General features: G+C 40.4%; 1 protein-coding gene across 1 annotated transcript in view; it reads right to left on the bottom strand.

Moving 5' to 3' along the window:
• Nucleotides 1-27,262, bottom strand: part of LOC105933306 (WD repeat containing planar cell polarity effector) — an 83,951-nt gene that overhangs the window by 7,617 nt on the left and 49,072 nt on the right. The window contains exons 11-15 of the mRNA XM_036126154.1: nucleotides 21,950-22,138; nucleotides 20,680-20,803; nucleotides 19,583-19,646; nucleotides 7,239-7,338; nucleotides 759-852 (exon numbers count right to left, since the gene is read on the bottom strand). Coding sequence (XP_035982047.1) covers nucleotides 759-852; nucleotides 7,239-7,338; nucleotides 19,583-19,646; nucleotides 20,680-20,803; nucleotides 21,950-22,138 — 571 coding nt within the window. The remainder of the gene's footprint in view (nucleotides 1-758; nucleotides 853-7,238; nucleotides 7,339-19,582; nucleotides 19,647-20,679; nucleotides 20,804-21,949; nucleotides 22,139-27,262) is intronic.

The following is a 27,262-nucleotide window of genomic DNA, read 5'->3' as shown; positions in this document are numbered from 1 at the left end:
GAATTGGACTCAACTATACAAAAAATGCCGTTTATCATAGATCATTTGCGATTTAACATAGGAGGCAATTACTTTTCACTCAGGGCCAGGTTGGTTTGAATAACTTTTTTTCTTATGAATAAAATCCTCATTTAAAAAGTGCATTTTGTGTTTACCCAAGTGACTGATGTTAAAATCGGTGTGACAGAAGAAAGGGACAAATATTTTCTGACAGCACAGCAATTGTTCCTGTTTGCAGACAGTGAAATATTATTCCTCACCTGATGTTCCTCACACGGAGGTAACAACATGAATGGAGAAACTGGCCATACAAATGTGAGATTCAATAGCAAAGACTGGCTCCATTTGTCTAAAGAAGTAAGGCGTTTCTGTCCGGTCTCCTTTTATTCATTCAGAAAGGGTTGTAGCTTCAAAACAAAACAGGAAAATACCAGAGCCAGTACCCACAGATGAGCAGGAATTGTTGACCATTGCTTCTGGAAAACAAAGTTTCTTCTGAAGATTTTTTTTTTTGGCCCGTCTTCGATGAAGTCCTGTTCTCACACCTCAACAAGTCTTTAACAAAGCTTAATTCAGGGGACTGGAGTCAGGTTTGGACTTCATTCTTCTCCTTTCTAACCAAAGATTTTCTGTGCGTCATGCAGTAGTAAGGGGAGTCACCACTGCAGTGCTGAACAGATGAGGATGGATGATTCATTTCCATACAGGACACAGTTAGACAACAACATTCAGGCTAAGCTGCACGCTGAGGTACTCACAGTGTTGTGATGTTGTCTGAGGAGGAAGGCCCGGTTGCCCTCATGATTCCCTCTGCTTCTCTGTGACTGAAGCTGGTGCCTCTCTGAGGATCATCTGACAACAAACATGAAAACAAAAACAACAGCTTAAGAAGCAGCGGGAGGAGTCGAACCAACCACCACCCTCAATGTATGCAATAGACTTCTCAGGTGGAAGACAACTACTAATCTATCCTCTACAGAAGAGCGGAGAGAAGAAAGCCATTGTTGACAGGAAATTGGAAGATATCCTTTTGGTAGTCTACCACAAACCAAAATGCAGAAGGAGCAGCTCTGGTCACAGAAAGTTAACATGTGAAACTCTATGTGAGGCAAATAACACTAAACAAACATGGTGCTGGTAGCATCATGCTGGGGGATGCTTGTTTTCAGCAGGGACAGGGATGCTGGTCATTGACTGTGGCACGATGGATGGAGCTTAATACAGGTCAATCATGGAAGAAAGGCGTTAAAGGCCGTAAAGACGTGAGGCTGGGCTGGAGGTGAACCTTCCACAACGTAAATGTCCCTAAACACACAGCCAGAGCAACAGAGGAATGGTTTAGATCAAGAACGGTCAAAGTCCAGACCTCAATCAGGTGAAGAACGCAGGGAACATCAATGCTCTCGATTCAATCTGACTGAACTAGAACGATTTAAAAAAACAAATGGCCGATAGTTTAAGTCTCTTGATGCGCAACAGCAGCAAAATGTGGTTTTACAAAAGCATCCATAACACTTTTCAGAGGTTTGGTTTTAAAGCCCTCGTGTCCCTTTCCACTTCACAATAACACACCAGCTTATGTTGGTCTATCAAATGAAATCTCATGTGAAAAGCTGCCATTTGTGGTTGGAATATGGCAAAATGGGCTAAAAGTTCAAGAGCTATGATCACTTGTGCAAGGCATGAAAGTGAGCTGCCACTTGGGAGAATTTCTGAATTGAGACAAGAAGTCAAACGGTAATGGAGGATGTGCAAACAAAGCAGCGGGGAAAAAGAACAGAAACAACCACGTCTTTCCTTCAACGCACAGCGGAGCTAACAGGCTTTCACCGGAACAACAAAGAGAAGATAGAAAGGCAGAGAGGAGGTGGAGAAGTGGATCTTCAGATAAAGCTCTCGTCTCTGCCCGTTGAAAGGCCCTGCAGTCACGTCCGCCTTTGTGAGGGGGAGACACAACCGTCGCAAACCAAGTTGGCTTTTCCTCTTGGCACTCAGAGGGAATAATAATAAAAAAAAGAGATGGAGGAGAAGAGAAAAAGGCCTTCCCTCGCACTTGTTCGCCGCTCTGCCTCTCACAGCGCCGTATCAACCCAAATCAGCACTTGTCAGCCAGACGGCTATAAGCGATTTCCAATGCTGTTATGAAACGGAGCATTTCTAAGCTGCGATCCGTGTTCTCTATTGTGCGCTTGTGTGCGTACAAGTGGCAGCAGAATCTCTGCGGATTGGGATTTACAATCAATGCACATAAATACGAGAGGAGACGCACGGAAATGCGGCGTCTATCGCTGGCATCCGCTTTAAACAACCTCTCAGTTTGGTACCGAGTCAATTTTTCAAAAACGCATAAAGAAATTACCCAAACAACAAGCGTGGTTTTTTTTTGTTGTTGTTGTTGTTTTTTTTGGGGTGTTACATATTTTAAATGCAAATCGTTTCAAGTCCGTTCTTTTCTAAAATAAAGTGAGACAAGATCAGGCAGTTTTGCTTTTGGACTGCAAGGTAAGTGCTCTGTTCGTGTCCAACTAGTCCAATGGCTGCGCCTCACACCTGGAGTAAAACTGCCTTAGGCTGCAACTAACATGCAAACTATCCCACGTGTCAGCCGATTACAGCCCATCAAACAAACTCTACACGCTTTAACAAAACATGTTGATCAGAGCTCAAATTTCACCCCCCCCCCCACCCCACCTTTTCTTTCTTCACTCCTCTTCTGATTTAAGCTGCAACGATGGTTTTTACGGAGACACATGTAAGTAGGAAGAATTAAAACTGGAGCCAATATGCACACCTCCAATCTGCTTTGTGAAAGCATCATTTGGAGGCGGTTTGGAGCGCACAGGATTGGACGATATATGCATAAAATTTAAAAGTCAAAATGTGTCTCTGCAGCGACATGCCTATAGAGATCACGCTTTGAAAACAAGTTAGGACGTTGGAAAAGAAAAAAAACTGCGTGGAGCTTTACAGAACAAGCTGGCAAATTAAGTTAGAAAGTTAAAGTGAAGTGCTTCTGTTCACACTGACAACCTGCTACACCCTCATTTTCCTCAATAACTTCTAAATTTCAATGTATAACACCAAAATGGAGCTGCGTCAAAACCATCTCATGTTTACCATACTGCACTTTTCATACATTTTCCATCTTTTGTTTTAAAAACCTCCAATTTTAAAGTTTTCTTTTATTGAGACATAGCATTTAGTGTCTTCTGTCATCAGAGGAGTCGTCCGCTGCTGCTCGTTGACCTTTGAGGAAGACAGAAGTTACCGTAGTAATTTTTAGACAAAAAACATTGTCTCTGATAATAGAAGAAAATAAAAAAAGTATATTTGAAATACAGACACTATGAACTTTGTTTGAATGTTTTATATTGAGAGTTAATGGAACAGACCAACAAAAAGAAGTCCATTGTTATGACACGGAAAGGAAAGATTACATCAATTAAAAATTATTTGTTAAAGGAAAACCTGGCAAACACAGCTCCATCCAGAGCGCCGTTCATCTTCCTATCCTCCCTACCCAGTTCCCCAGTCTCCTCCCACAGTATGATGGTGCCCCCACCGTGTTTCACCCCAGAGAGGGTGTATTCACTGTAATGTACAGTTAGTTTTGCATGTAAACCATAAAAAAATCTATTTTTGTTCCACCTGAGCAGAAACGCCTCCTCCACATGTCTGCAAACAGGCCATCTTCTAGGTTTCTTTCAATGGCTGCCTCTCTTCCATAAAAGGCCAGATTTGTGGAGCTCTCGATGGATAGTCGTTCTGTTAAAAGACTCTCCCACCTGAGCTCTGGGTATCTGCAGCTCCTCCACTTACCACCAGCCTCTTGCCTTTCTGACAGCAGTTGTGTCAAACTCTGCGAGAGGTTAAAAGCTTTTGATATAGTTTCATACCCAAACTCAATTCAAAAGTCTCCACCATTTTATCATTTCTCTTCCACATCATAATTGTGCGGGGTTTATCACATAAAATCTAAATAAAATACCTCAGAGTTGATGGTTGTAATGCTACAAAATGCAAAGGGCTTTGAATACTTTTGCAAGGGACTGTAGAAAAATAACCTGTGATCAGGTGGCAGTTGTTTCAACAGACTGGACAGAAATTAGGTCAGAAAGACCAATCTAGAATCAATTTCATGGGTTTAATAATTAATTCATAATTCTTCATTGTCATTAGGCTTTTGCAGAATCGGCTTTATTGTATATTTGTCCTCATCCCAGGGAGGTAAAATGATGCAGGTCATTTTAAGTGGAAGTTCAAGCTTTTAATGTGGGACCAGTTCTTGGCTAAAAGCTGTTGAGGAATTACTTTGTTGGAGATAAAAATCACATTTTCTTTCTGTAAAACCCTGTGATGTTCATTATTTCTCATTGATGCAACTTAGCAAATGGAGACAAATGGCGTCTTAGTGACAGGCTGCCCTACAACCCAGCTCTGAATCTAACTGGGTCTAAGTTTTATAAAATGTGAATATAATCTCCTGAGTTTAAGAGAGTTTTGTGTGAGATTTATTCATAGAAGAAACTTAAGAAGCTTCATAAACAAGGACAAGATAACTGAGTGATTAAAATATGTTGACTAGATTAAAGAGAATCTTGATGGAAGAGAAAATACCTTGAAAATTATGGCTGGCCCAACACTATAAGCCAGTACTATATAATAAAGGACAAATATTTGACCAATGATGAAGACAAAAAAAGACAAGAAAACACATTTTACTTTCAAAGCAAAAATGAAACTTTATGGTAGTCTAGTAGATTTGCTGGTGTTCCTCAGCTGAAAATATCAAAGTGCTTTTGGCCTCTCCTTTGGCTCTCCACAGGTTATGCTGCTAATGATAAATGTACGAGGCGAGCGTGGTTGAGTGTGTAAAGGGAGACACCAAGTCGCTGGGGCCCTCTGCTTGAAGAGGGACTCTTATTATTGATGACCTGCAGTTTATGTGCTGGTAATATAGACACCTCTGAGGTTTTACAGACAGGTATCTCTTTCATGCAGACAGACAGGTTCAACTTCCACCTCCAGAGTGCTTCTAAGCTCACTCGTGACGCACTCTCAGGTTATTTCTATGCAGCTGTGTGTGTAAAACCTGCTCCTTCCAGTCACAAGCATTCTGGCAGCCATCAGAGGCCGGCTGAATAACACAGATCCACGCTGATGAAGCATGTGCAGGTGCCAAAATTTGGTGCTTTAAATGAAATTATTTAGGTACTAAACCTCAATCAATAAAAGCATTTCCATCCTTGCTGTTAAATAGAGAATCTGACACTACTAAAAGTAGCACTATATTTAATTACATTTGAGCTTCTACCTTTCTGACATTACTCAGTGATCATTCATCATATGATCAGTTATTTAAATTATATCTCCACCTACATTACGTTGTGTCATGTTGCATTTGTTTTTGAATGTTGCCCTATAATGTTATACATTAGATGTTGGCCAGAGATTAAAATTAGCTGATTTTCCCTTCAGCAGGTCAGACCGGTGATCAGGAGGTCATGAACCAAAGAGCTTTCTGCTGATAAATCTTAGGGACATATACTCTCATGCATTAAAAGGGATGATCTTGCAATTCCTTTATTGCCTGTTGGATTCTATTGCCTTTATCAAAGTATTTTTTTTCTCTTTTACTTTGTTCTAAAAGCAGAAATACAATTAGTCATATTCAGAATAGAAAGCTCAGGCCTGAAAGAGAACTGGAAATGTGTATCAGCCAGAAAAGCCTGATCGGTGCAAATCTAGTTATTCGTTACACGCAAGAGCAAACAAAGAAGCCTAGCCTTGCTTTGCAGAAATAAAACAAAGTTACTACAGAAACCTGGTAGCAGCAAACAAATATGAAAAAAAATAATAAAAATTACTTTTGAATCTCAAATCCCTTTTATTTACATTACTCTCATTATATATATTTTTCAGATAACAGTCCCAGCAGTGAGGTTTGTTTGAATCACGCTCCATAAAATCTGTTGGTTCCTACAGCTTGCACAAGAAACGTAGAATCCTAAAGTTAAATATACAAAACTTAATGTAACGTAATTACAAACCGTTTTCGTTTTTTTTAACCAAAGACAAAACCCAGACGTAAATAAATTACAATTAATTAAAGAGGGAGAACCGAATTAACCAATAAAGTTAGCGCTACTGTCTAGTTTATCATTCTTTGAGGACTAAAGTATTTTTTAATTGTGCAAATGATTATTCCCAGACTCATTATCGACTCTGAATCTAAAATCTGTTATATTTAAACAGATTCTGTCTCTTTTTCTCTACATCAGTCCTTCCATCCTTTCCAGCTGCCATCCCTCCTATTTCCATCTCACCTGTGTCCCTTCCTCATCTCTCCACAGCGCTGCTGTCCAAGGATAGGACATGCTGCGGGTGATGGAGGGAAATCATCGAGGACATAATTAAGGCGGCTTATGAAGGAGGGGGTGTGCACGCGTTAAGCATCACATTAGTGATAAAAAACTGGAAAACAGATGCAAACAGGCCTCAGAGTTACACAAATGCTCATTTTCATTCCCAGCCACGCAGACGAGACGGTCAGCCTCGAGGGTTTGACCTTATACAGTGGAGTTAAATACCTCATCAGTGAACACACCAACATGCCCGCGCAGCCCTTCTGGTGCGCTTTTAAGCATCAATGAAGGACTCATCCAACATGTTCATCTAGTTCCCTCACAAATGTGAATGTTTTTCTGCTCAGCCGTCGGCCCTTGAAGCCTCTGTGAGGACTGAGCGTGTGTGTGTGGTTGTGTGTGTGTATGTGTGTGTAATCAGGAACTCGGCTTGATCCCCTCTGGTATGTGCTTTTGGGAGTGTTTGTCAAAGGCCAGCAGCACAGACAAAAAAAAAAAAAAAAAAAAAAAGAATATCTGGGCCTTGGTTGAGTTTTTCTCCCATGCCAGGTCACCCAGAAAAACTTTAATTTTACGTCTTGCATTCGTCTGGAGCAAGTGTCTTAGCCTGGAGTTTAGACTACAAAAGTTTTAATGAAAAGATGTGAAAAATGGAAAGCAAGCCAACCTGTTGTGCGTGTTTGGGGCCGCTTTTCTCAGCCAAACCAAACGTGATGTGATTTGAATCTTCTTGGTGCTGTTAAAGGAGGGCTTGAGCCTGAGAAAATATCTCAGGTGTGTCACTGCTGAGCCGCAGAGGTTATCGAGATGTAAGGAGGAATAATAGGCCGCATTTCCTTTTTTTTGGGCTTGGACAAGTGATTATTTTCTTACCGTCGCCTGCGATGGCCCGGGCTTCGATTTCATTAGCTTTCCTCTTGGCCACGTCGGCGAGCACCACCTCGCCCTTATCACTGGCAACATAATGGAGGTCCTTTGAAGGTAATGCAGGAAAGAAAGAAACATGAGCGTTAATCTAAAATGAATCTAGGCCCGGATGACAATAGTTTTTTTTCTTTTTTTAATGGAGGGGTGGGCACAGTATTTTGGCAGGAGGAGGAAGAAACAGATGAAATGAGAAGCAGAAAAAAAAAGAGCCGTTTGAAGTCCGACATCAGAAACGGCACCGGTTCGGATGAAATGCCACTTCCTCAAAAAAAAAAAACTTTGAAATCAGCCTCCTTGCTGCCTGCGCCCCAAACCACACACACACACACACACACACACACACACACACACACACTGGCTCTGTTTTTTAACAGGGCTGGATGTTATCTGCCACATTTCAAAAGTGGGAGAGGGACTGTTCACCTTCTCATATTCTCCTTTTACAAGGAAACACATCCAGCCGAGCATATTATTATATCAGCCAGTCACAATATTGGAAACAGCATGTATCCTCTGTATCTCTCTGTTTGAGCCTCAAATGCTCATAAAGAGAGATAATATGGCGGCACATTCATTATTAACCACACAGCATCTGGTTTCTGCTGCTCTGTTACTATGTTTGGGACCGAAAACCATCTTCTTGTCAAATACAAGATGCTTGGGTTGTTACGCTGTGGACGGACATTATCTTTACTCAAAGACAGTAAATAACAGAAATGTTTTGGGGAAAAGATTTTCATCTAAAGAGCATTGAGCTGTGATAAATGCACCGTTAGATAATAGCTGGTTTGTTCTGAGACTTGTGGCTCTGAGATTTGTTTGGTTTCATGTTTGTTGGGTCAAAATGAGAGAAAATATCTAGTTTTTAGTGCATTGTTACATTAATTATTTTGTCTTAGAAGGTAAAAAGGTAAACATTTTGAATAATTACAATTTAGTTGCAGAAACATCAATGGAGAATGCAGATAATTGTTTTTCGATTTTAATTATGTATATAGTGCCAGGTCCAGCAGATTTTAGCTCTAGACACACAGGATGCAAATACTCCAGTTCATATCCAGTTTAATATGAATCAGACTTTTTCATCTCAAATTGATCCAGTTAACATCAATACGATCAAATATTTTCAGATTTACATTCATTGAATCGTAAATATAGTGCAATTGAATTCAGTTGATCATTGAATGGTAAAGCTGTTACTGATTGAATCAAGTCACTGATTTTACGGCAGCGCCTCCTCTGAGCAAGAATGTGAAGAATTTCTCCATTTTAGCAGGAAATAATCTAAAGCAAATGCAGATTTACAATGAGTGTCCATCAAGTTTATTGTAGTGTTTGTCATAAAAGATGAGGAAAGAGGACAAGTGGGAGAAGAAATTAATGTCAGAACAAAAAAGCTATCTGCAGCAGAAGAGCAGGATCTACAGGTCATGTCTAGAAAAACAGGGGGGAGCAAAATCAGCAAACCACTCAGCCCGGACTTAAAGGAACAATACCTGAATTCATTTTTGTCTGCTTAAGAAAAAATATTTTATTGCAGTGTATTATGAGTTAATAGACGCAGTTTCATAATAACAATTGACTAATTGTTTGTGCCATGGAGCGAGTCCAGGCTTTTTTTTTGTAGGAATTAGCAGCGAACTGGGGACAACCCGGGACGACTTTTCTCCGCCAATGGCACAATGAGGTGTGGAGCCGTTGCTAAGCAGCAGCTCTCCCAGCTCCTGCACAACAGGGTATGTAAACAAAACAGCACGGCATGCATGCAAGTGCTGATCATTCACACAGGAAAATATCATTTACCCGAGACGTAGCCATTTATGTCATAGAAAACGAAGCAAAGCCCCTTGATAAAGCACTGTTTCTCTAGAGGACTGCACACGAGCTTGAGGTGCGCGTGTTTAATCTCGTTCATGTCGAGGTGGGGGCGGGGTTAGAGTTCAAACTAAACTGTTCTCCTCACTTTTGGTTTGAATTTGTTCAGAATCAGGGATAGACCCTCTAAGAGATACAGGATGTGAACAATAGATCATCTGCTGTGTTTCATGTTTTCAACTTAAACCTCTTTGGCAGTAAAATCATGTTTTGTATTTTGAAAACAAGAATACACAATCTGAGGCAAGTTGCTAGTTAAAGCCCCCTAGGATTGTCTGTATATATACAATATTGGCTAAGCTGTTGAGTTTAGGAGCATTTTATGTCTGAATGATTCATAGATAAGGGCTGCATGTATAAAAAGTTGTGGAAAGGAAGTTAAATTGTAAAATAAATAAATAAAAGTAGAACTGAAAGGTTTTCAGATAGTCTGGAGAAATATTGATTAACCCCAGTTTAAAACATTAGTAGAAATGTTATATAAATGGAAGCAAAGGGATCATTGACAGGTGGCTGATCCACAGCTGAACATTCCTGTCTCAGTGGTGAATGAGAAAAAATTGCATTTTCTCCCCTCTTAAGCTATAACAGTAAAACGATATGTGGAAAAATGAGTTTAAATAATCAAAGTGAACAATGAATTACCACATCACTCCACCATGTTGTCTGTCTATCTGTGAAATGTGCTAGACTGACAGAATAGTGCTCAAGGTAACAATTATAATTAAAGCTCCCTACATTTTAAAAGGGTCCAATAAACAGAAAACACATTAAACTTCAATAGCAGTAGCACAATTTCACACTGAAAAGAAAGCCAACCTTTAATTTGAGTATATTATTCAGTGGTTAAAAACGCGTTAAAGAAACAGGCAAAGAGAAACAGGTGTCAGAGTCACATCTTATTTCCATCCCAGGTAAACATTAATTAAAGGTTTTAGGGCAGTCTGATGAATACAGAAAAGTAAACCGTGAAATAAACAATCGTTCAACTATGTTTATCTGATAGGAGTAAAAGTAACTCCAGCAGTTACAATTATGTAAAAGCATTTCTAAAAATCTTTTCCTTAGTGAACAAACGAAATGATAGATTAGTCTTTTTTCCCCATGTCCTGTCCAGCTTCATGGTTAGCAGAAAACTGGATTTTTTTAAGCACAGGTGCCAACCAGTGTTGCGTGTACCTTATATTATTAAGAATTATGTCAGGAGAAACTGAATGTACACACCCTAAATAACGTTACTTTTTCTGAGACTACAGTGAATGAAATGCTCATCCAGAGACCCAACAAGTGGCTGCTGAGACCCGCGGGGTTTCCCCAGGCAGAACGCAGGGTCTGAGGGCCCATCAAAGTGTACAGCGCGTTAAGCAAAGTCTTCCGCCTCAGCAACATCACAGGACATCAGCGCCATGACTCAGGGCTCGTCATGGATAACCCTCAGCTGGCTAAAGCCAGCCCCCAGCTGAGCCAGCACCCAGCTTTAATACCCTCATATTGTAACCCAGCTTTTGTATGCCCCCCAACCCCCTCCAATGAAAAAAAGGATGGGGGGGGGGGGGGGGGCTGATTCCCAAAAGAAGGGGGAGCAGAGAGGGGGAGTAAAGGAGAATGAGAGAGGGTGAGGTGCTGAAATTGAGGAGTCTGAATAGGAACAGATTGGGTAATTATAGTGTGGTGCCTGGCCTCTGTGGAGGAGAGTTAGGAGGAAATGTGAAAATGGACGACAACAAAATGGCCTCAAAGGGGCCTAAATCGGCTCCCAGGACTGAGGTGACAGATTCGGTCCCCACAAACGAGGACATGGCCCCACAATTAGATATGACTGAGGTGCTTAATTGATAACAGAGCAGCAGATGATAAAACCAAGGAGGCAGGACAGGAAAAGGGGAAGAGTTTAGAACAGAAAGGTAAAAAAAATTAAATAAACAAAAAACAACGAGAGAGAGGATGAGACGGTATGACAGACAGATCGGAACAATATGAACATTTGATGCTGAGGCGCTTTATTCCAGCTTAGCCGCTCATAATACTGTCTGAATCTGTAGAAAGAGACCCGGAGAAAAAAAAAACCCAGTGAGTGAACAAACGCAAAATGAGAAGGAGCGAGCGAGCAGTATCAGCCAGACTAAGAGGGGATAACAATAATACTGCATATAAAACCATCAGATATTACACCTCTTATTCCCCGACGCTCAAACGCGACACTAATCTTATTTATATAAGAGCTTTAGGGGTTGCAGCGAGCCAGCTAACTGCGCTGATAAAGAGGGGCGTTTTACTGGGCCTTTTTTTAAGGGAGCAGAGGGGAGGGGAGAGCGGTAGTGGAGGCTAAGAACCCGATATTGACTGATATTTGGGTTTCCTCCAAATAAATCGGGGATTAGGTTAACTGGCACAGAGCAACATTTTTCAGCACGTTTACGAGACAGGCTCACGTCTGTATGGAGTCTGACCTGATGGCTGTGGGTTCCTTTCAAACTGGATCAACAAGCATGAGAACACAGATAAATTATAGGGGAAATAAACTCAGTGAATGGAGTGTAAGGTAATGTCCATCTGATACACACAGGTAGATATAAGAAACCCTCTAAATATGAAGATGTGCACTGCAAAAACAGAACCAGAAATAAGTAAAATTTGTGTATTGGTCTTGTCTTGTCTTGTATTTGATTTGAGCAAGTAAATAAGATGATTTGCCAATGGAATAAGAATTTTGCACTTAGAATAGGAACAATTCATCTCAATCATCTTATTTCAAGTGCAGGATGTCTAATTATCTTATTTTAAGGGGTCAAAATACTCATTCCATTGGCAGATAATCTTATTTACCTGGTCAAATCAAGGATAAATACACTAACTTTAAGAACATTTAAACCAAAACTTCTAAAGAATGTCTTGAACAAATTGACACTACACGTGCAATGACTGCAACGTTTGTCTAGGTTCTTTCAATATGCAGCAAATGCATGCATTTTATTTGAGTGGTTTTCCAAAATACTGAAACGACTCACGGTAGCGAAAAGCTATAGATTTTTTTAAATCTCACTTTCAAAGTTTGAAGGATTTCTTTGCACTAAAAATTTTGACTTTTAACATTCATATAAAATAAAATAAACTACATGCTCCACTCTTCAATCTCAAATCCATTCCATGCAATACTACAATCAAATTGGTTTAATTAAAGAAATAGTGAAGTAATAATTAAAGTTCTCTTTGGATAAATCTGTTTAATCAAACGTTAATATCCTTTGATAAATGATAAAAAAATAAGTTCAGCATAATGTGAAAATGTGAAAAATCCAACAACAAGAAAAAATGCAGACAGCTGAAGATGCACCTGTTCATTGCCCAGGTTGTATATGTTGCACACTGGGTGCTGAATTACCACTAATTACCACTTTACATTATGAGTTATGTTTTGTCGTAAGGAAAGTGTAGATATTGCATTTCTGATATTATATTTGGTATTTTCCCAAATACTGGTCAATTTCTCAGCGAGGTTAATTTAATTGCTCAGAGAAATAATCAGTCATTTGAAAACTTTACTTGTTTGATAAGTTTGTAAAACTGTCATACATCTGTGAGCAACAGATCATTTATACAAGTGTGAAATCTGAAAATTTAAGGATTAGTGAATGAGTAGTCATGCTCTTTGATTCTCAGGAACTGGCAGCCAATCCTGTTGATTTCTTCAGAGGTACACTCACTGCATGAACCAACAATAAATAAATAAATAAATATATATATAAATATAGGTGTGTTCAAATTATCTGCACTTCTTTATTCCTGGCAACACAAAAAAAAATGTTTATTAACAATCACTCTCAGACTCCAATTAAAGTGATGGCATTTTTTTATTTTAGGTTTTGTTAAAATGTTGAACTGTGCAATTTTCTGCCGCTGTTTGCCAACAATACTGGCAGCGGCACACAGGCAGAAATATGCTAGCATCTTGAGAAATCAACATAATTAGTTTCACACTTGTCTCATGACACAAATAACACCCCAAAGTCTTGTGTTAGCGAGGCGTCAAGAGTTTTAAAAGGTCTAATTAATCATGTGAGAGACAACTGTGAATTTATTGCCAAAGACGCAGAAGCAAGTTCTCCACCCCTTCCTCCTCCCTCAGTACTGCCAACGATGCTGGCATCCGATAGGAGAAGACGACGACGGCAGCTTCGCTTGAGGACATCTGTGGTGATACTGTATCAGACCTCATTCAGAAACAGAAGAGCGTGCGTTCAATTCAGCTCCCACAAAAATTTGATTTAATTACAAGCTCTATAAAGACCCATTTAGAAGGCGAATAAAAAAGGGAGGGAGGTGTTGCGGGCTCGACTTGGGTGACGAATGACCTAATTGGTTACATTATCAACTCATTATCAAAGGCTAATTAGGGAGTTACAGAAGAGCACCAATAATGAAAAAAAGCCAACGAATCGGTAGCCCCCTACCACCACCAACCTCCACCCCTGAGAGAACCCTCCCCTACACACACACACACACACACACACACACACACACACACACACACACACACACACACACACACACACACACACACACACACACACACACACACACACACACAGAGTTCCTCCTCCCCCTCAATTTAACCCAACACTAAGTGTTTCATTTTAACAAAAGCTTACTGTTTTGGGGGGGAAAGCTTGAAGGGCCTCTATTGTTAGCTGGGAAACAATGGAGGGTCATGTCATGGTGGGCAGGAGGGTATCATGCTGAGCATTTCTAGAAGAGGTGATGGCGTCCATGTTATCTGTGAGTGCATTCTATCAAGTCGACGGTGCGTTATTGAGTTCTGTGGGCAAGTTAGTAAGTTCCTAAGAGTTTGGTGGTGGAGGGGGTTGCCCTCATTAACCCCCTCCACCTCAGCCCAATCAGCCAAGCAGCAGGTTAAAGCAACAACACAACCTAATTAGACAGAAGGACAGGGCGAGGGGTGAAATGTCAGTGCGCCCCCTTTTTCTTTCTCTACTCTCTTTCACTCTTTGCAGACAATGAGCTGCTGCTCTCTTGGTCGTTGAGGCTAAAAAGTGCTTGAGACTGTTTGCAGTGAATGAGCTTTAACTTTGTTACAGATCTGGGATGACGAGGATCGGCCAGTATCTGCTGAAATCGGTGAACCAGATATGAGCAGATTCCCATTGTGCATTGTGGCCGCCACAAAGGGGTTCCCACATGCTTTCAGATTCTGCTAAGGATGTTTAGAATGGTAAAGGAGTCAAAGAAAAGAAACGGAAAATTTCTAAAATGTGTGCAGGGTCAGGATTTCTAGTTAAAAACAGCTCTGGCGTACGTGGTTTGACTAAATATAAATAAAATAAATATCTAAATATAGTTCTGTTGAGTGTTAGTAGGACTGTGACGAGATCTTCATGATATCAAACCACGGGGTTTCTGGTGACCCCCAGATGAGGCTGAGCGCTTTAAGCCCCGCCACACATTTTGTATCTATGTTTAGGACTTTTGAAGTATGAAAGGAAGTGGTCCTTGAGCTGGTGTGTTACATTAACAGAGGCTAATAATTATTTCTTGTTGGGCTTGTTGCTAACATTGGTAGGAGAAGCATTGGAGAAGCTCCCACTACTTTGAAATAATTTTTGAGCATTGTGGTTACTTGGTAAAAAAATAAAATGGTAACAGAAGAGATAGAAATGAATTGTAGCTCTGCAAAAAAAAAACAAAAAACGCAGCTGGCTACCTGTTAGCCGCTAACAATGCTAAGACAGGCCTTCAGTGCTTCCTATTAGTAAAACTAAAAGGCTATTTCTTAGTGCTTTAATAAATCTAGACTCAGTCTTTTAAAATGACATATGGTTCAAATTCTAAGTAACCTAAGCTGCTCAACCCTGAACTGGATAATTCTTTACTCAACACAGTTTATTAAAAACACAGTTTGAGTTTTATTAAACCGGTTTAAAGAATTAACTTGTGACATAACACGGCAAAAGTTCACGTTGGCAGCGACGCTAGTCAACTGTGTAGGACTATGGCAGATCCAGGCTTTGATATCAGGTGAACCGCAGGATTTATCTGTGCTGCGGTTGAGATCCCGCCACTAACCAAAGGACATCGTCTTGATTTACCGCAGTCTAAGAAATTCTAAAGTCTCTGTTCATTTTTTATTAAACTGCCAAACAAAATAGATGTAAAAAAATAAATTGATAAATGGGAAAATGGGGGGTTCCCCCACAATGCTCCCCTATTTTGTATTATAATCTCTGATTGAAACATACAACTATAGCTGTTACACAAATTTTAACAGGCTAACAAAATGCTCCAGGCGTTTGGTGTGTTTGCAAATATTCACATATCCTCTTGCATTTTAAGGATACACCATACGCATGGATTTTTAGTAAATTCTTAGAACTGTTTTCTCATTTTTATCATTGAAAAAGGTTAATTAAAAACGGTGTTAATCTAAGAACTGAATAAAGATTCCTGATATATCTTTTTAAACATTTTTCATTGGTCAAAAATTGGTCAAAAATGTGTCACTTTTTGAAATCCTACACGAATGGAAGCTATCTGAACATTTAAAAGGACCAGATGTGACTAGAATATGTGCATTTTACCCTTTTAATGTTTTAACTATAAATGTGGGACCAGAAAGAATAGCACACTGTTCATTATAAAGTGCAACAAGAGAAAAACCTCACATTGTTCACGTCATGGTTGGATATTTCTATGTTCATGCCTGATCTTTAGGGATTGGTTGGCAGTCCTTCATTAGGCTCTATAAATCCACAGAGGCATTTTATTTAGCTGTTAAATTTAGATTTAAAATCCACATCTTGTGGACAGAAACCTGGCAGAATCTGTGTTAGAAGCCTAAAGATCAGTTTAAAATTCATTCTTTTAATTAGCATGTTTTATTAAAAAACACGCAGCTTGAAAATACCCTGATGAGGTCACCTCCAACTGTTTAATCCACTTCCAGTCACACGCTAAGAGTTATAGGCAGATATTGCCGTCTTCTTGTCTCGAGTAATCATCTCTTAACACCTTCGAGAAGTAGCAGAGTAGAATTTTCTCTCCAGCCTTTTTGATTGAAAAAAAATCTTAAAATTTATTGTTGACCTATCTACTCCACGACCCCCCCCCCCTTTCCCTTCTGCCCCCTCTTCCCTTCACTCTTTTCAAGGTTCACCGGCTTGACTCCACCTTTTCATTTCGGCTTCCCCGCAGCACTGCCTATTAGTGGGGAGGGAATTGGAAGCGGTGCTATCAGTGTGATTGAGGGATAGAGAGGAGCATGAGTGAGTGTTTTTGTGTTTGTGCAGGTGAAGCATGGAGCAAACAGGTGGCCCTACGTTACAATAAAGAGGAAAAGACACCTACAGAAACATTTGGAAGAAAGAACAAGTTAGAGGTAGATGAGCGGAGAGGGAAAAGGCCGAGCTGAGGCCATGGAGGTTGTGAAAAGACAGGGGCCCACACTGTGATCACACCTGCTCTCTGACATGCAACACACAGACACACATACACACACTTTTGTGGGCTACAAGTCATGTGCAAATGCAAGTAAGAAGGGTTTAACAGTGAATGAACAACTAAAATAGGGTGTATGGCACTAAGGGGCCTGCAGGAAGCTTTCATAAAAGGTGCTGGTGACTGAGCCGATATCTAATCCTCTGGAGGCCAAATATTAATCAGCTAGGCCTAATCTGTTTAATGTCAAACACAAAATATGGTAATCATTTTAAAAGGCCATTTTGATCCTTAGGTGTTTATTTTTTTATTTTTTAGAAAATAAAAACATATATTTCCAGGTATTCTGAAAATGGTCTAACAGGATGGGATTTTAGTCTTGTTCACACAGAATCTGCACAGTGACTTGCTTTTTGCCAACTAATCATACAATACTGCAATCAATCTAATGCAGTATTGTTTATATGCAATATCCTTTTAGGTCCTGTAGATAATTTAATGTCATTTAATGTTATTATGCTAACATAACAGCAGTATAATAGCTTTCATTTACAACGCTTCTAGAAAATATTCAAACTTTTTTTCACATTTTGTGATGTTTCAGCCTTATTCTAACGGTTATTCCCTCAGACTTATCCACACTACACATCCTCCACAATGAAAAATATTTTTTACTAAGTTACTGAAAAAAAGTATGTATTTTATGAAGTAAAATATATGTTCCAACCATTGCTCAATACATTGTTGAAGCATCATTGGCAGCAGCTATAGCTTTAGATTTTCCTTGCTATGCCTCCAGACACCTGACATATCTGTTTATGGAGATTTTCTGTGCAGATCTTCTCGAGCTCAACAGATTTAGATGAACACTGACGTGTTCCACAATTTTCAATTGGATTTAAATGTGGGCTCCAGGTGAGCCATTCAAGAACATTTACAGACTGCTCTGTAGCCATTCTATTGTTATCTGGGCTTCATGTTTGGCTGGTTCAGTTCAATTCAGTTCTACTTTATTTATATAGCGTCAATTCACAACACATGTCATCTCAAGGCACTTTATAAAGACAAATCAAATTATACAGACAGATTGGTCAAAAATGTTCCTATCTAAGGAAACCCATCAGATTGCATCGAGTCTTGACAAGCAGCATTCACTCCTCCTGAAAGAGCGTAGAGCCACAGGGAGAGTCGTCTGCATTGTTGATGGCTTTGCAGCAATCCCTCATACTGAGCATGCATGAAGCGACAGTGGAGAGGAAAACTCCCCTTTAACAGGGAGGAAAACCTCCAGCCAAACAGGCTCAGTATGAACGGTCATCTGCCTCGACTGACTGGGGATTACAGAAGACAGAGCAGAGACAGAAAAGCACAGAAGCACACATTGATCCAGGAATCCTTTCTATGTTGAAGAGTAGTACCTGATTTTCTCCAGACATGATCATTGGAGTTTAGGCCAAAGGGTTTTAGTTTTGCTTTCATCAGACCAGATGGTCTGACAAACTCTACCATGATCATCTGGCCATGCCATCATAAAGGCCTGAACACTGGAGCTCCATCGTCTACTGACTACTGGCTTCTCAGTCACCTCTCTGACCAAGGCCCATCTACCCTGGTTGCTTGGATTGGTCAGGTGGTCATATCTAGGGAGGGTCCTGGTGATTTTAAACGTCTTTCTTTTCCAAACTGTGGAGATCACAGATCTGTTGGTGGAATACAATGCTGCTTCCACATTTTTTTTGCATTCATTCCCAGATTTGTGGCTTGACACAATCCAGCCTAGAATGAGTCTATCGTGACACCTTTTACAGTGAGTATGTGCCAGTCCTAATGACAAATGAACTGAATTACCAAAAGTGGACTTAAATCAAGCTGCAGAAGAATCTGAAGGAATAACTGAGGAGACAGGATTAACCTCAGCTAAGTTTCGACAATTTTGATAGCAAAAGCTGTCATTAAACATGTACATGTGTCTTTCATTGCTTTTAATTTGTAAAATATTGTTCAACAAATTCAAACGCATCTCTTTTAGTTTGTCCATATTGGGTCGTAAATGGGACTCACACTAAAAAACTTATTTCACCAGACGGAGTCAAAGCATAGCAGAATCTGGGCAGCACTTTGTGGGATAGATTTAACTTTGACAAGAAACACGCTGTGTAAATATCACAAGATCTCATTTCAGGAAATCTCGTTACTCCCTCTAGAAAATCAAATATTTAGCTTGTAATAACTGGATAACTGGAGGTTTAAATGACTATAGACCTTATTGCCCTGATGTCTGTGGTCATGAAATCCTTTGATGCTAAAGCATCTCAAAGACATCACAGGCCCTCTGCAGTTTGCTTACCGGGCAAACAGGTCGGCAGAGGTAACCATCAACCCAAGTCTACATTTCACCATACACCACCCCGACCATCCAGGACATATGCCAGGATCCTGATTGTAGACTTCAGCTCGGCCTTTAATGCAATCAACCCTGACAGCTCCCAGTGCCAACCTTTGCCTGGCAAATGGATAACCAATTCATTGCCAGGTGAAGACAGTCGTCTTCATTGCTGATGGCTTTGCAGCAATCCCTCATACTGAGCATGCATGCTCGGTAGCTTCCTGACCGACTGCCAGCAGCAGGTGAGGCTGGGGAGCATCTTCTGCTGCCCAAGAATGTGGAGACGACCGTGGACTTCAAGAGGTCCACCGTCTCATTATTAACGGTTCCACATAACCTACTCAAAAGCGACTCAAGCCATAGAAAACTGCTCTGAGTTGGTACTAATGGAAAGGGGCATATGTTACCCTGCGATGGACTGGGACTTGACCAGAGTACACCCCACTGCTTGCCCCATGACCCCTGGAGATACGCACCAGCACCCCCGTGACCCAGCAAGGATAAGCTGCTATAGACAATGCTTTTTAGTCCCACTTTACTCTCAAACCACCACCTGAAATCTAAATTGTTTTCAACTCACCATGAATAAATCTCTAGCTTCCAAGTCGACAGCGAGGAGGAAAGCTTTCTCAAAACGTTCATGCCTGCAAAGAGAAAAAGGAGGCAATAATAAATAAAAGAAATTACACCCTGAGAAATATCTATCCGTTACACAAAAGCAATAGAGGACATTTCTAGATGAATCAGCCTGAAGTACGTTTGTTTTTTTTGTTTGTTTTTGCTGCACATAGACAAATACCTAAATCCAAAGATATGCACATAATTCTCTGTGAACTACACTGCCAATAACTGAACAGTAAATAGTGAGCACTTCTCTTATTATCCAGAATTAAAGCCAAGAGAGCGAGAGCCGCATCTCCTAGTACAAAACACCCCAACTTTCCCTTTCCACATCCAACATGAAACAAATAAACAAGCAGAGAGGAGGTGGTGGTGGTGGTTCTTTATTTGATGTTGATGGAGAGAAAAAGAATGCAGGTAGGTGATAAGAGAGGAGGAGGAGGAGGGATGCCAAACAACACTCCAGCTCTGCTACAGAGGAGGAAAAAGGAGGTAATTGCTAGATGGAGAGCTGTGAGCGGCAGTGTGTGGGAACAACAGGGTCTATTTCAGTCAAACATGCGTTTCAAAAGGCTCTAATGGCAGAAGGGAAAATGAAACAACAGTTAAACAGGTCTATGTGTGATGCTTTGCCTCATGAATGACTCAAAGCTGCAGCAGTATGCGTGTGTGACTGATGAAATTCAAAAGCTACGTCCGTTTTGGAAATTCTAAAATAGAACGAGTGAGAGGAAAACAAGCGCTGTTAAATTTATTTTTTCAATGGTTGTCATTTTTTAAAAGACATTTTTAGACACGTGCTATTCTCCCCTCCACACTGATAAACTTAACAATGTGCTCCTGTGGTGTGTTAAAAATAGTCTCTATATGGGTTTTTACATTTCACATCACTGAACTGTAGCCTATTAAAGAATCACAGCTTTTCCTTTTTCATTTCCAGAAGTGCTCCATAGAAGCTGACCTGGACCCTGCTGGTGGGGATGCACAAAGCAAATTTCTCCCTCAGTGCATCAAACTGAGACCAGAGCAGCAGCAGTATGGAGAAGGTGGCCTTACCTGAGGAGGTGGTGAAAAAGGCGGCGAGCATACTTGCTGACTGGCTCCCTGTACTCCAGTATGACTGTATCAGACAGAGGGGCAGCCGGGGCGTAAAACACCCGCAGAGCAGCTTCCAGCTGGGCTGCACGCAGAGTACAAGCACACCATAAACTTTTACTAAAGTCTAAAACTGTAACAAATGGCATAAATATATAGTATCCACATAGTGTTAACAGATGAGATCTCGATAATTTGCTATCTTTGCACACTTTTATTGCATATGCTTTCAGGTGCAATGAAACTATATAAGATAAAATCAGGTGCTATAACCTGCCTGCACAGATGTGCACAACTTTTAGCTCAACTTTGCTGAAGCACCGTTCAATTCTTTTTCAGCATTCAGTCTTCTTTGATAGATGTATGAGAGAATGAAGCGCATCGACTCAGCCACAGGTATCCACTCTACCGGGCAGAAATTCTCTAGAACTGTCAGACATCTTTTTGCAGCCTTCAGGTTATCCCACAGATGTTCTGACAGATTTAGATCTGGCCTTTCTTTTGGAAGATGTAGATTTCCTTCTGGTGAAGCCGTTCTTTTGTTGAATTGCCAGTAAGCTTTGACATATGGAGAACACAGGCTATTGTTACCAGTAGATCACAAACATTTGTCGATGCTGACGTCAGCCTCTCGCCAGCCCCCCTGGCCCATTTCCATCTAGTCTTTTCATTGATTTCGGAGAAACATCCAGTTTCTGTGGTCACCGTGACAAATATTAACTACCTCCCTTCCTGTGTTGGTTGGTAAATTTAATCCATGAGAAATGTTTTGTAACCTTTTCCTGACGGACAACGAGATCCTTTTGAATCTTTGTCAACTCCTTCAGCTCCTGGATGTAAAAGTCCTGAAAATGCTACTAGAGTATATAAATGAATGTTATTTATGTTAATCAGAATCAGTGTTCCTGACGACAAATATAAACTCAACAAGACTGAATGCTGAAAACTTTAATGTTATGCTTAAACTGAAGTTTGCGTACAGATGCAGCCAGATTAATGTAACGGTTTTTACAACAGTTTTTTATTTTAATTTACAGAATATTCTTCTTTGATCAGAAGAGTATCCTGTACAAATGTACAAAAAGATGTTTTTTCAAGAACAAATTTTTATCAGGGCCATTTAGAATTCACAGGACTAAATTTCTAGGTGGATATTATGTTACCCAGCTGACAAACTATTATTCTCATAGGCATGAAAACCTAAAACTAGTCATGTGATGCACAGCCGCACCTTCCCTGTCTGCGTTCAGCGGCAGCCTCAGCAGGTGGTTGGTCACAGAGCTCAGGCCTTGGCAGCTCTCGTCCCCCATGGTGCTCCAGTCCATGGCCTCCAGGATGCCCAGCGCCTCTCTGACCTGACCACAACGAAGCCTCTGCTGCAACAGCTCCACATGACCCAGCTGGCCTCCAGTCAGAGCTCCTGCCACATGAAGCCAGGGGTCAGGTACAGTTTCATATAAGAAAAATAAAAACAAAACAACATGTGATTCAAGAGGTACAACGTCTAGGTATGGGTAATGTCTGTATGATCTGATCAGGTGAAACCAAAATCAAATTCCCTCTTTATGCACACTATCTTGGCCATTTAAGCTGATTCTGATACACTGTAAAGGTTTTTAACTGAGTCAACACATGATTGTACAGGAAACTTTAGGTAGCATCTAACTGTGTGTGTGTGTGTGTGTGTGTGTGTGTGTGTGGGGGGGGGGGGGGGGCACCTACAGTAAAACCCCTCCTGAAAGAGCATAGAGCCTCAGGGACAATCATATGCATTGTCCATGGCTTTGCAGCAATCCCTCATACTGAGCATGCATGAAGCGACAGTGGAGAGGAAAACTCCCCTTTAACAGGAAGGAAAACCTCCAGCAGAACCAGAACCAGTGTGAACGGTCCTTTGCCTCGACCGACTGGGGGTTAGAGAAGACAGAGCAGAGACACAGAAAGCACAGAAGCATAGAAGCACACATTGATCCAGGAATACTTTCTTTGTTATATGGTAATAGCGGATGATCTGCCCCCCTGGATGATGTCACAGGTAACGGAACACCAGACCAGGCGAACCTACTAGGAAGAGAAAAAAGACAGAGAGAACATAAAGTTAAAAGTTGAAATAATGCAAAGTTGAAGAACAGTAGGAGAACTCAGCAGAGTGATAGAAATAGATCTTGATGACTTATTTATTATTTATCAAATATGTTTAGGCCATATAATCTGACTAGTTTGTTTTTGGAGTTTTATCTGGTGTGAAGCTAGTAGAGCTATTAACAAATCTACTTTAACCTACACACAGTTCTACATCCTTGGTTTTGGGATTTATTTATAAATGAGACGTTTCTTTTTTACATTTATATTCTTAAACAGCCAACTAAGGTATTTTTTAAATATCTGTAACTGTGTCTGCCATGGATGTGTTCTCAGTGGACTTGCGAATAGAAAAACTTGGATTATGTTGTTACTTTTATGTTAGCATCAACATGAAGTAAAAAAAAAAATCCATGAAATGAGCCATTTGTGCTGGAGTGAGAGCTGACAGTTATCGCATTCACTCGACACATTTCAATATCTTAAGAACTGCTTATTGTCTGGGATGCTGAAAACCAATTTACATTTCTGATTTCTTTATGTTGGCTCCACAGGTTTACTGTCAGTGCAGCAGGATGCTAGAAGTCTTGTTAAAGTTGTGTGTATGAGTCAGATGGGGGTGGTGGGCGGTGGTGAGGGCAATTAAAATGACAAGCTGGCAATTAGCAAACCTCCAAATCCCCTAAAGAGATGGCTAATGTGGCTAATACATCAGCTTGTTTGTGTTTGTGGGCGCTGTTTGTGTGTGACTGTGTGCAGGAGGGCTGGAGTTGGGTGTTGACTGCTAGCTAACTAAACTTTGAGCAGAAACAATGGATCTTTGTGGCATTAAGGCGTGTTAGTTCCCTCTCACACCTGTCCACACTGATTTACTTGGCCAGCTAAGAGAAAAAAGAAAACAATTAGTAAACATAAAAGAAGAGGCCATAATGACAGTGTGCACCTTTAGCAGATGTTCGTATCAAGAAACAGCCAAATTATACAACTTAGAACATAGGAGATCTTCTAATTTGCTTCACTTGAAGCGATTGTTGAGTAAATTATATTCAGTTTACAAGAAGAAGAATATCAAACCTGCTCTAAGGTTCCAGTAGTAAAGCCATTCAGGTTACAGCTTCACAGGAGGGGCAAACAAGATTTGTTTAACTAAAGAGATACAAGATCAGACTATATTGTTTATATCGAGATGGTCTATGCTGTGTTATAATTATACTTTTATGTATTCCAGAAGCTGTTTTTTATCTTTATGTGTAGCTGTTTGTTAGAAATGTGCTTGTGAGACATTTGGGATAAAGCTTTAATTCAGATATGACTTTTTATAATTACTTTATGAACAGAAAAACATATCGAGATAAATATCGTATATCAGATTTTAGCCTAAACATATCAAGATATTAGTAAGTAAACTTTATTTATATAGCACCTATCACAGATAAAAATCACAAAGTACTTTACAGAGCGTAATAAATACCAAATAGAAATATGACAAGAACAGCTTACAAGGACAACATCAAAAATGCATAAGTTTAAGTAAACACTTGTCTAAATAAAAGTGTCTTCAGCTGCTTTTTAAAGGATCCATCAGAGTCGGCCACACGGGGAGACAGGGGCACGGCGTTCCACAGTCTGGGGGCTACAGCTTGGAAGGACAGGTCCCCTCGAGTTTTAAACCGGGTCTTAGGGACTTTCAGAAGGTTTTGGCCCGAGGACCGCAGAGTACGGCCATAAGAGTAAAGGATTAAAAGGTCTGAGATGTATTGGGGTGGGTGGGTGGGGGGGGGGGTGTCTGTCCATTAAAAGCTCCATTAAAAGCTCTAAAAGTCAAAACTAAAATTGTATCATTTTTGGTCCATATCGCCCAGCCCCAATATGAACCACAGCTGAATTATTTAAATTAAGGAAGTACTAGAAAGCGTGATATGTCCATTTTAGAGATGCTCTTTTTCAGATACTCCAATAATCCATCATAAACAGGTCAGTATAAGACTAGACTTCAGTCATGCTAAATATCAATTAACTTATTCTCTACATACTCTGGATTAAGCTCAACTTTGCTGGAGTTGAGGCCTTTCCTACCTGTTGTGTTTGTAATATCACTCAGTCAAGGGTATAACCCAGGGAGCCTACAGAAAAATATTCACAGGAGTGGACAGAACAAGCCCTATGATAATTTTGGGGTAGCAAACAGATTCTTTAACATTTGCCACAGTTAGTTTCTGAATGAGACCAACAGAGTTAAAGTACTTGTAGGAAACCAGGACCGTAAGCCTAGAAAATGATATACAATTTAACCATAAACAGTATAATGAACACATAGTTAAATAGTTCACCAACATTGGAAACTACTTAACACTGATATCAGACAAAAAAAACAAACAAACAAAAAAAAAACGGACTGATTGATTATAGCTCCACAATAAAACAAACACATCTGAAATGTGAAATTACTTAATCGCTGTGGGAAACATAGCTATTTATGTGGCTCCTTGCTTTCCCTCCTGTTGTCAAAATGGGGATGTTTTGGTTCATCATTTCAACCATTTCATCAAAAGTATTTAGGGGATGAAATCCATCAGTGCCATTCACAATGACAGTGTGAATCAATAGCACTTGGAAATAGAACATTTTGAATATACTATGTGACAGAAATATTAGAGTTGCTTTGCAGTAAAAAATAAAATTCTTGTAACTTTGGGCTCCTTTCTAATTTTTTCACACTCCGTGCAAACCCTGTTACGTCATTATGTCCTTTCCACACCTAAAATGTTTTACTACGTTCCAATCTTGAGAAGAAAATGACTGTTTTTCTTGGGTGCAGCACATTCCCTGCTCTGCTTCTCTACACTGTGTACCGGTGCAGGCCCAGTAGCGGCCAACGTGTGCCCAGATGAGATAACGCGGTGCAGGCTGGGGGGTGGGTGTGGGGATGGCACCAGGGAGGCCTGCTTCCAGAGGGAAAAAAAAAAAAGAGGGAGAACCTGGAGCATGGCCAAGTCTTTCTTCCAACCCGCCTTCCGACTCGCTCCTTCTGTCATGTAGCAGGCTGCATGAAACAAGTCAATACAGAGAAGGAGCACAAGCAACAAACAAATGAGCTGGAGTGTGTGCCTGTGTGCAAAGAAGCACAGAAATAGAAGAATAAACACACGTGTGTGCGTATGTTGGGGGAATTATCATAGAGAAAAGACGTGCAGTGACTTTCTTCATCAGAAACCTTGGCAGACGATCAGAGGAGTGTAAGCTATTGTTGGAAGACACCCCCCCCCCCCCCTCTTTCCCCGTGCACACTCGCAAACACACACACACACACACAAACACACACACACACACACTTTCTACCTTCCACCCCCACTCCAAGCCTTCAAACTTCGCTCGGTGCCGCTGTGACATCTTCTTTCCAAAGTTACAATTAAAGATGCTTAAAGCGTGTGTATGAAAATCACTGCAAGCGTGTTAAAGGGATAGATGGCTGCTTCGCAAAAAAACTTTGATTGGCAAACTTTATCTAGGGTCCTCGAGGGACTGCGCAGCCACTGAAAACGATTTATCGGAAAAATGCATCCCAGAATGCACCTGGGGGCGTGGGAGCTTGTGCCCCGGGGCGATTATTGAATGACCTCTGAGAGCGTGACTCCTGCTAACCTTCCCAACAAATTAACTTCCTTCTGCAGCGAGGAGGTAACAGGGCGACCCGCTCAGCAGCCTCTTTTAAGCAGACGGGTGTGGATCCAAAACAGAGCAGGAGAACTCCAAGGGATGAGGGCATCTGGATTAAACAGAGGCTACCCTCAATGATCCTATATTTACTGTAAATACACGGCGGGAAATGGTACACTTCCAGAGGGATGCAGGTCTTTGTAAAGCATTCACACTATTTTTTTTATGTTACTTTGTCACATTTGGTCACGTTTCAGAGACGAAATCCCAATGTAGTTTGTTGGGATTTTACATGTCAAACCAACACATAGTAGCGCACTAATAGTGAAGTGGAAGGAAAATTATGAATTATATTGAAAAGGTTTTCAAAACACAAATCTGAAAAGTATGGTGTGCATCCGTTTTCAGCTGCATTAACTCATATATCCCTAAATAATTGCAACAAACTGCCTGTCAATATGCACGCTCATATTGTAATGAAGTATTGCCAAAGTATTTATAGATCTTAAACTGTGTAATAACATAACCACAATACTTATTGTATTTTATTGGGATTTAATGTTTAATAGTACGTTTCAAAGGTATAACCATGCATCATTAATTCCTTTACTACTAAGCCATACTTTGAGTTGATCTATCCAAAGAAAAATTCCCAATAACTTTAAATTGTGGCTGTTATGTGATAAAATGTCACAAGGTTTATAGAGTATGACTATGTTTACAAGGCAGTGTAGTTTAGACTCCCTTTCAGAATAAATTACAGCAATAAAACGGTGAATAAAGCTCATCATAGCAATATTAAAGG

Source organism: Fundulus heteroclitus, chromosome 22, assembly GCF_011125445.2.
Source record: "Fundulus heteroclitus isolate FHET01 chromosome 22, MU-UCD_Fhet_4.1, whole genome shotgun sequence".
NCBI lineage: Eukaryota > Metazoa > Chordata > Actinopteri > Cyprinodontiformes > Fundulidae > Fundulus > Fundulus heteroclitus.
The sequence above is the reverse complement of the archived record's forward strand: the minus strand, read 5'-3'. Positions and strand labels throughout refer to the sequence as shown.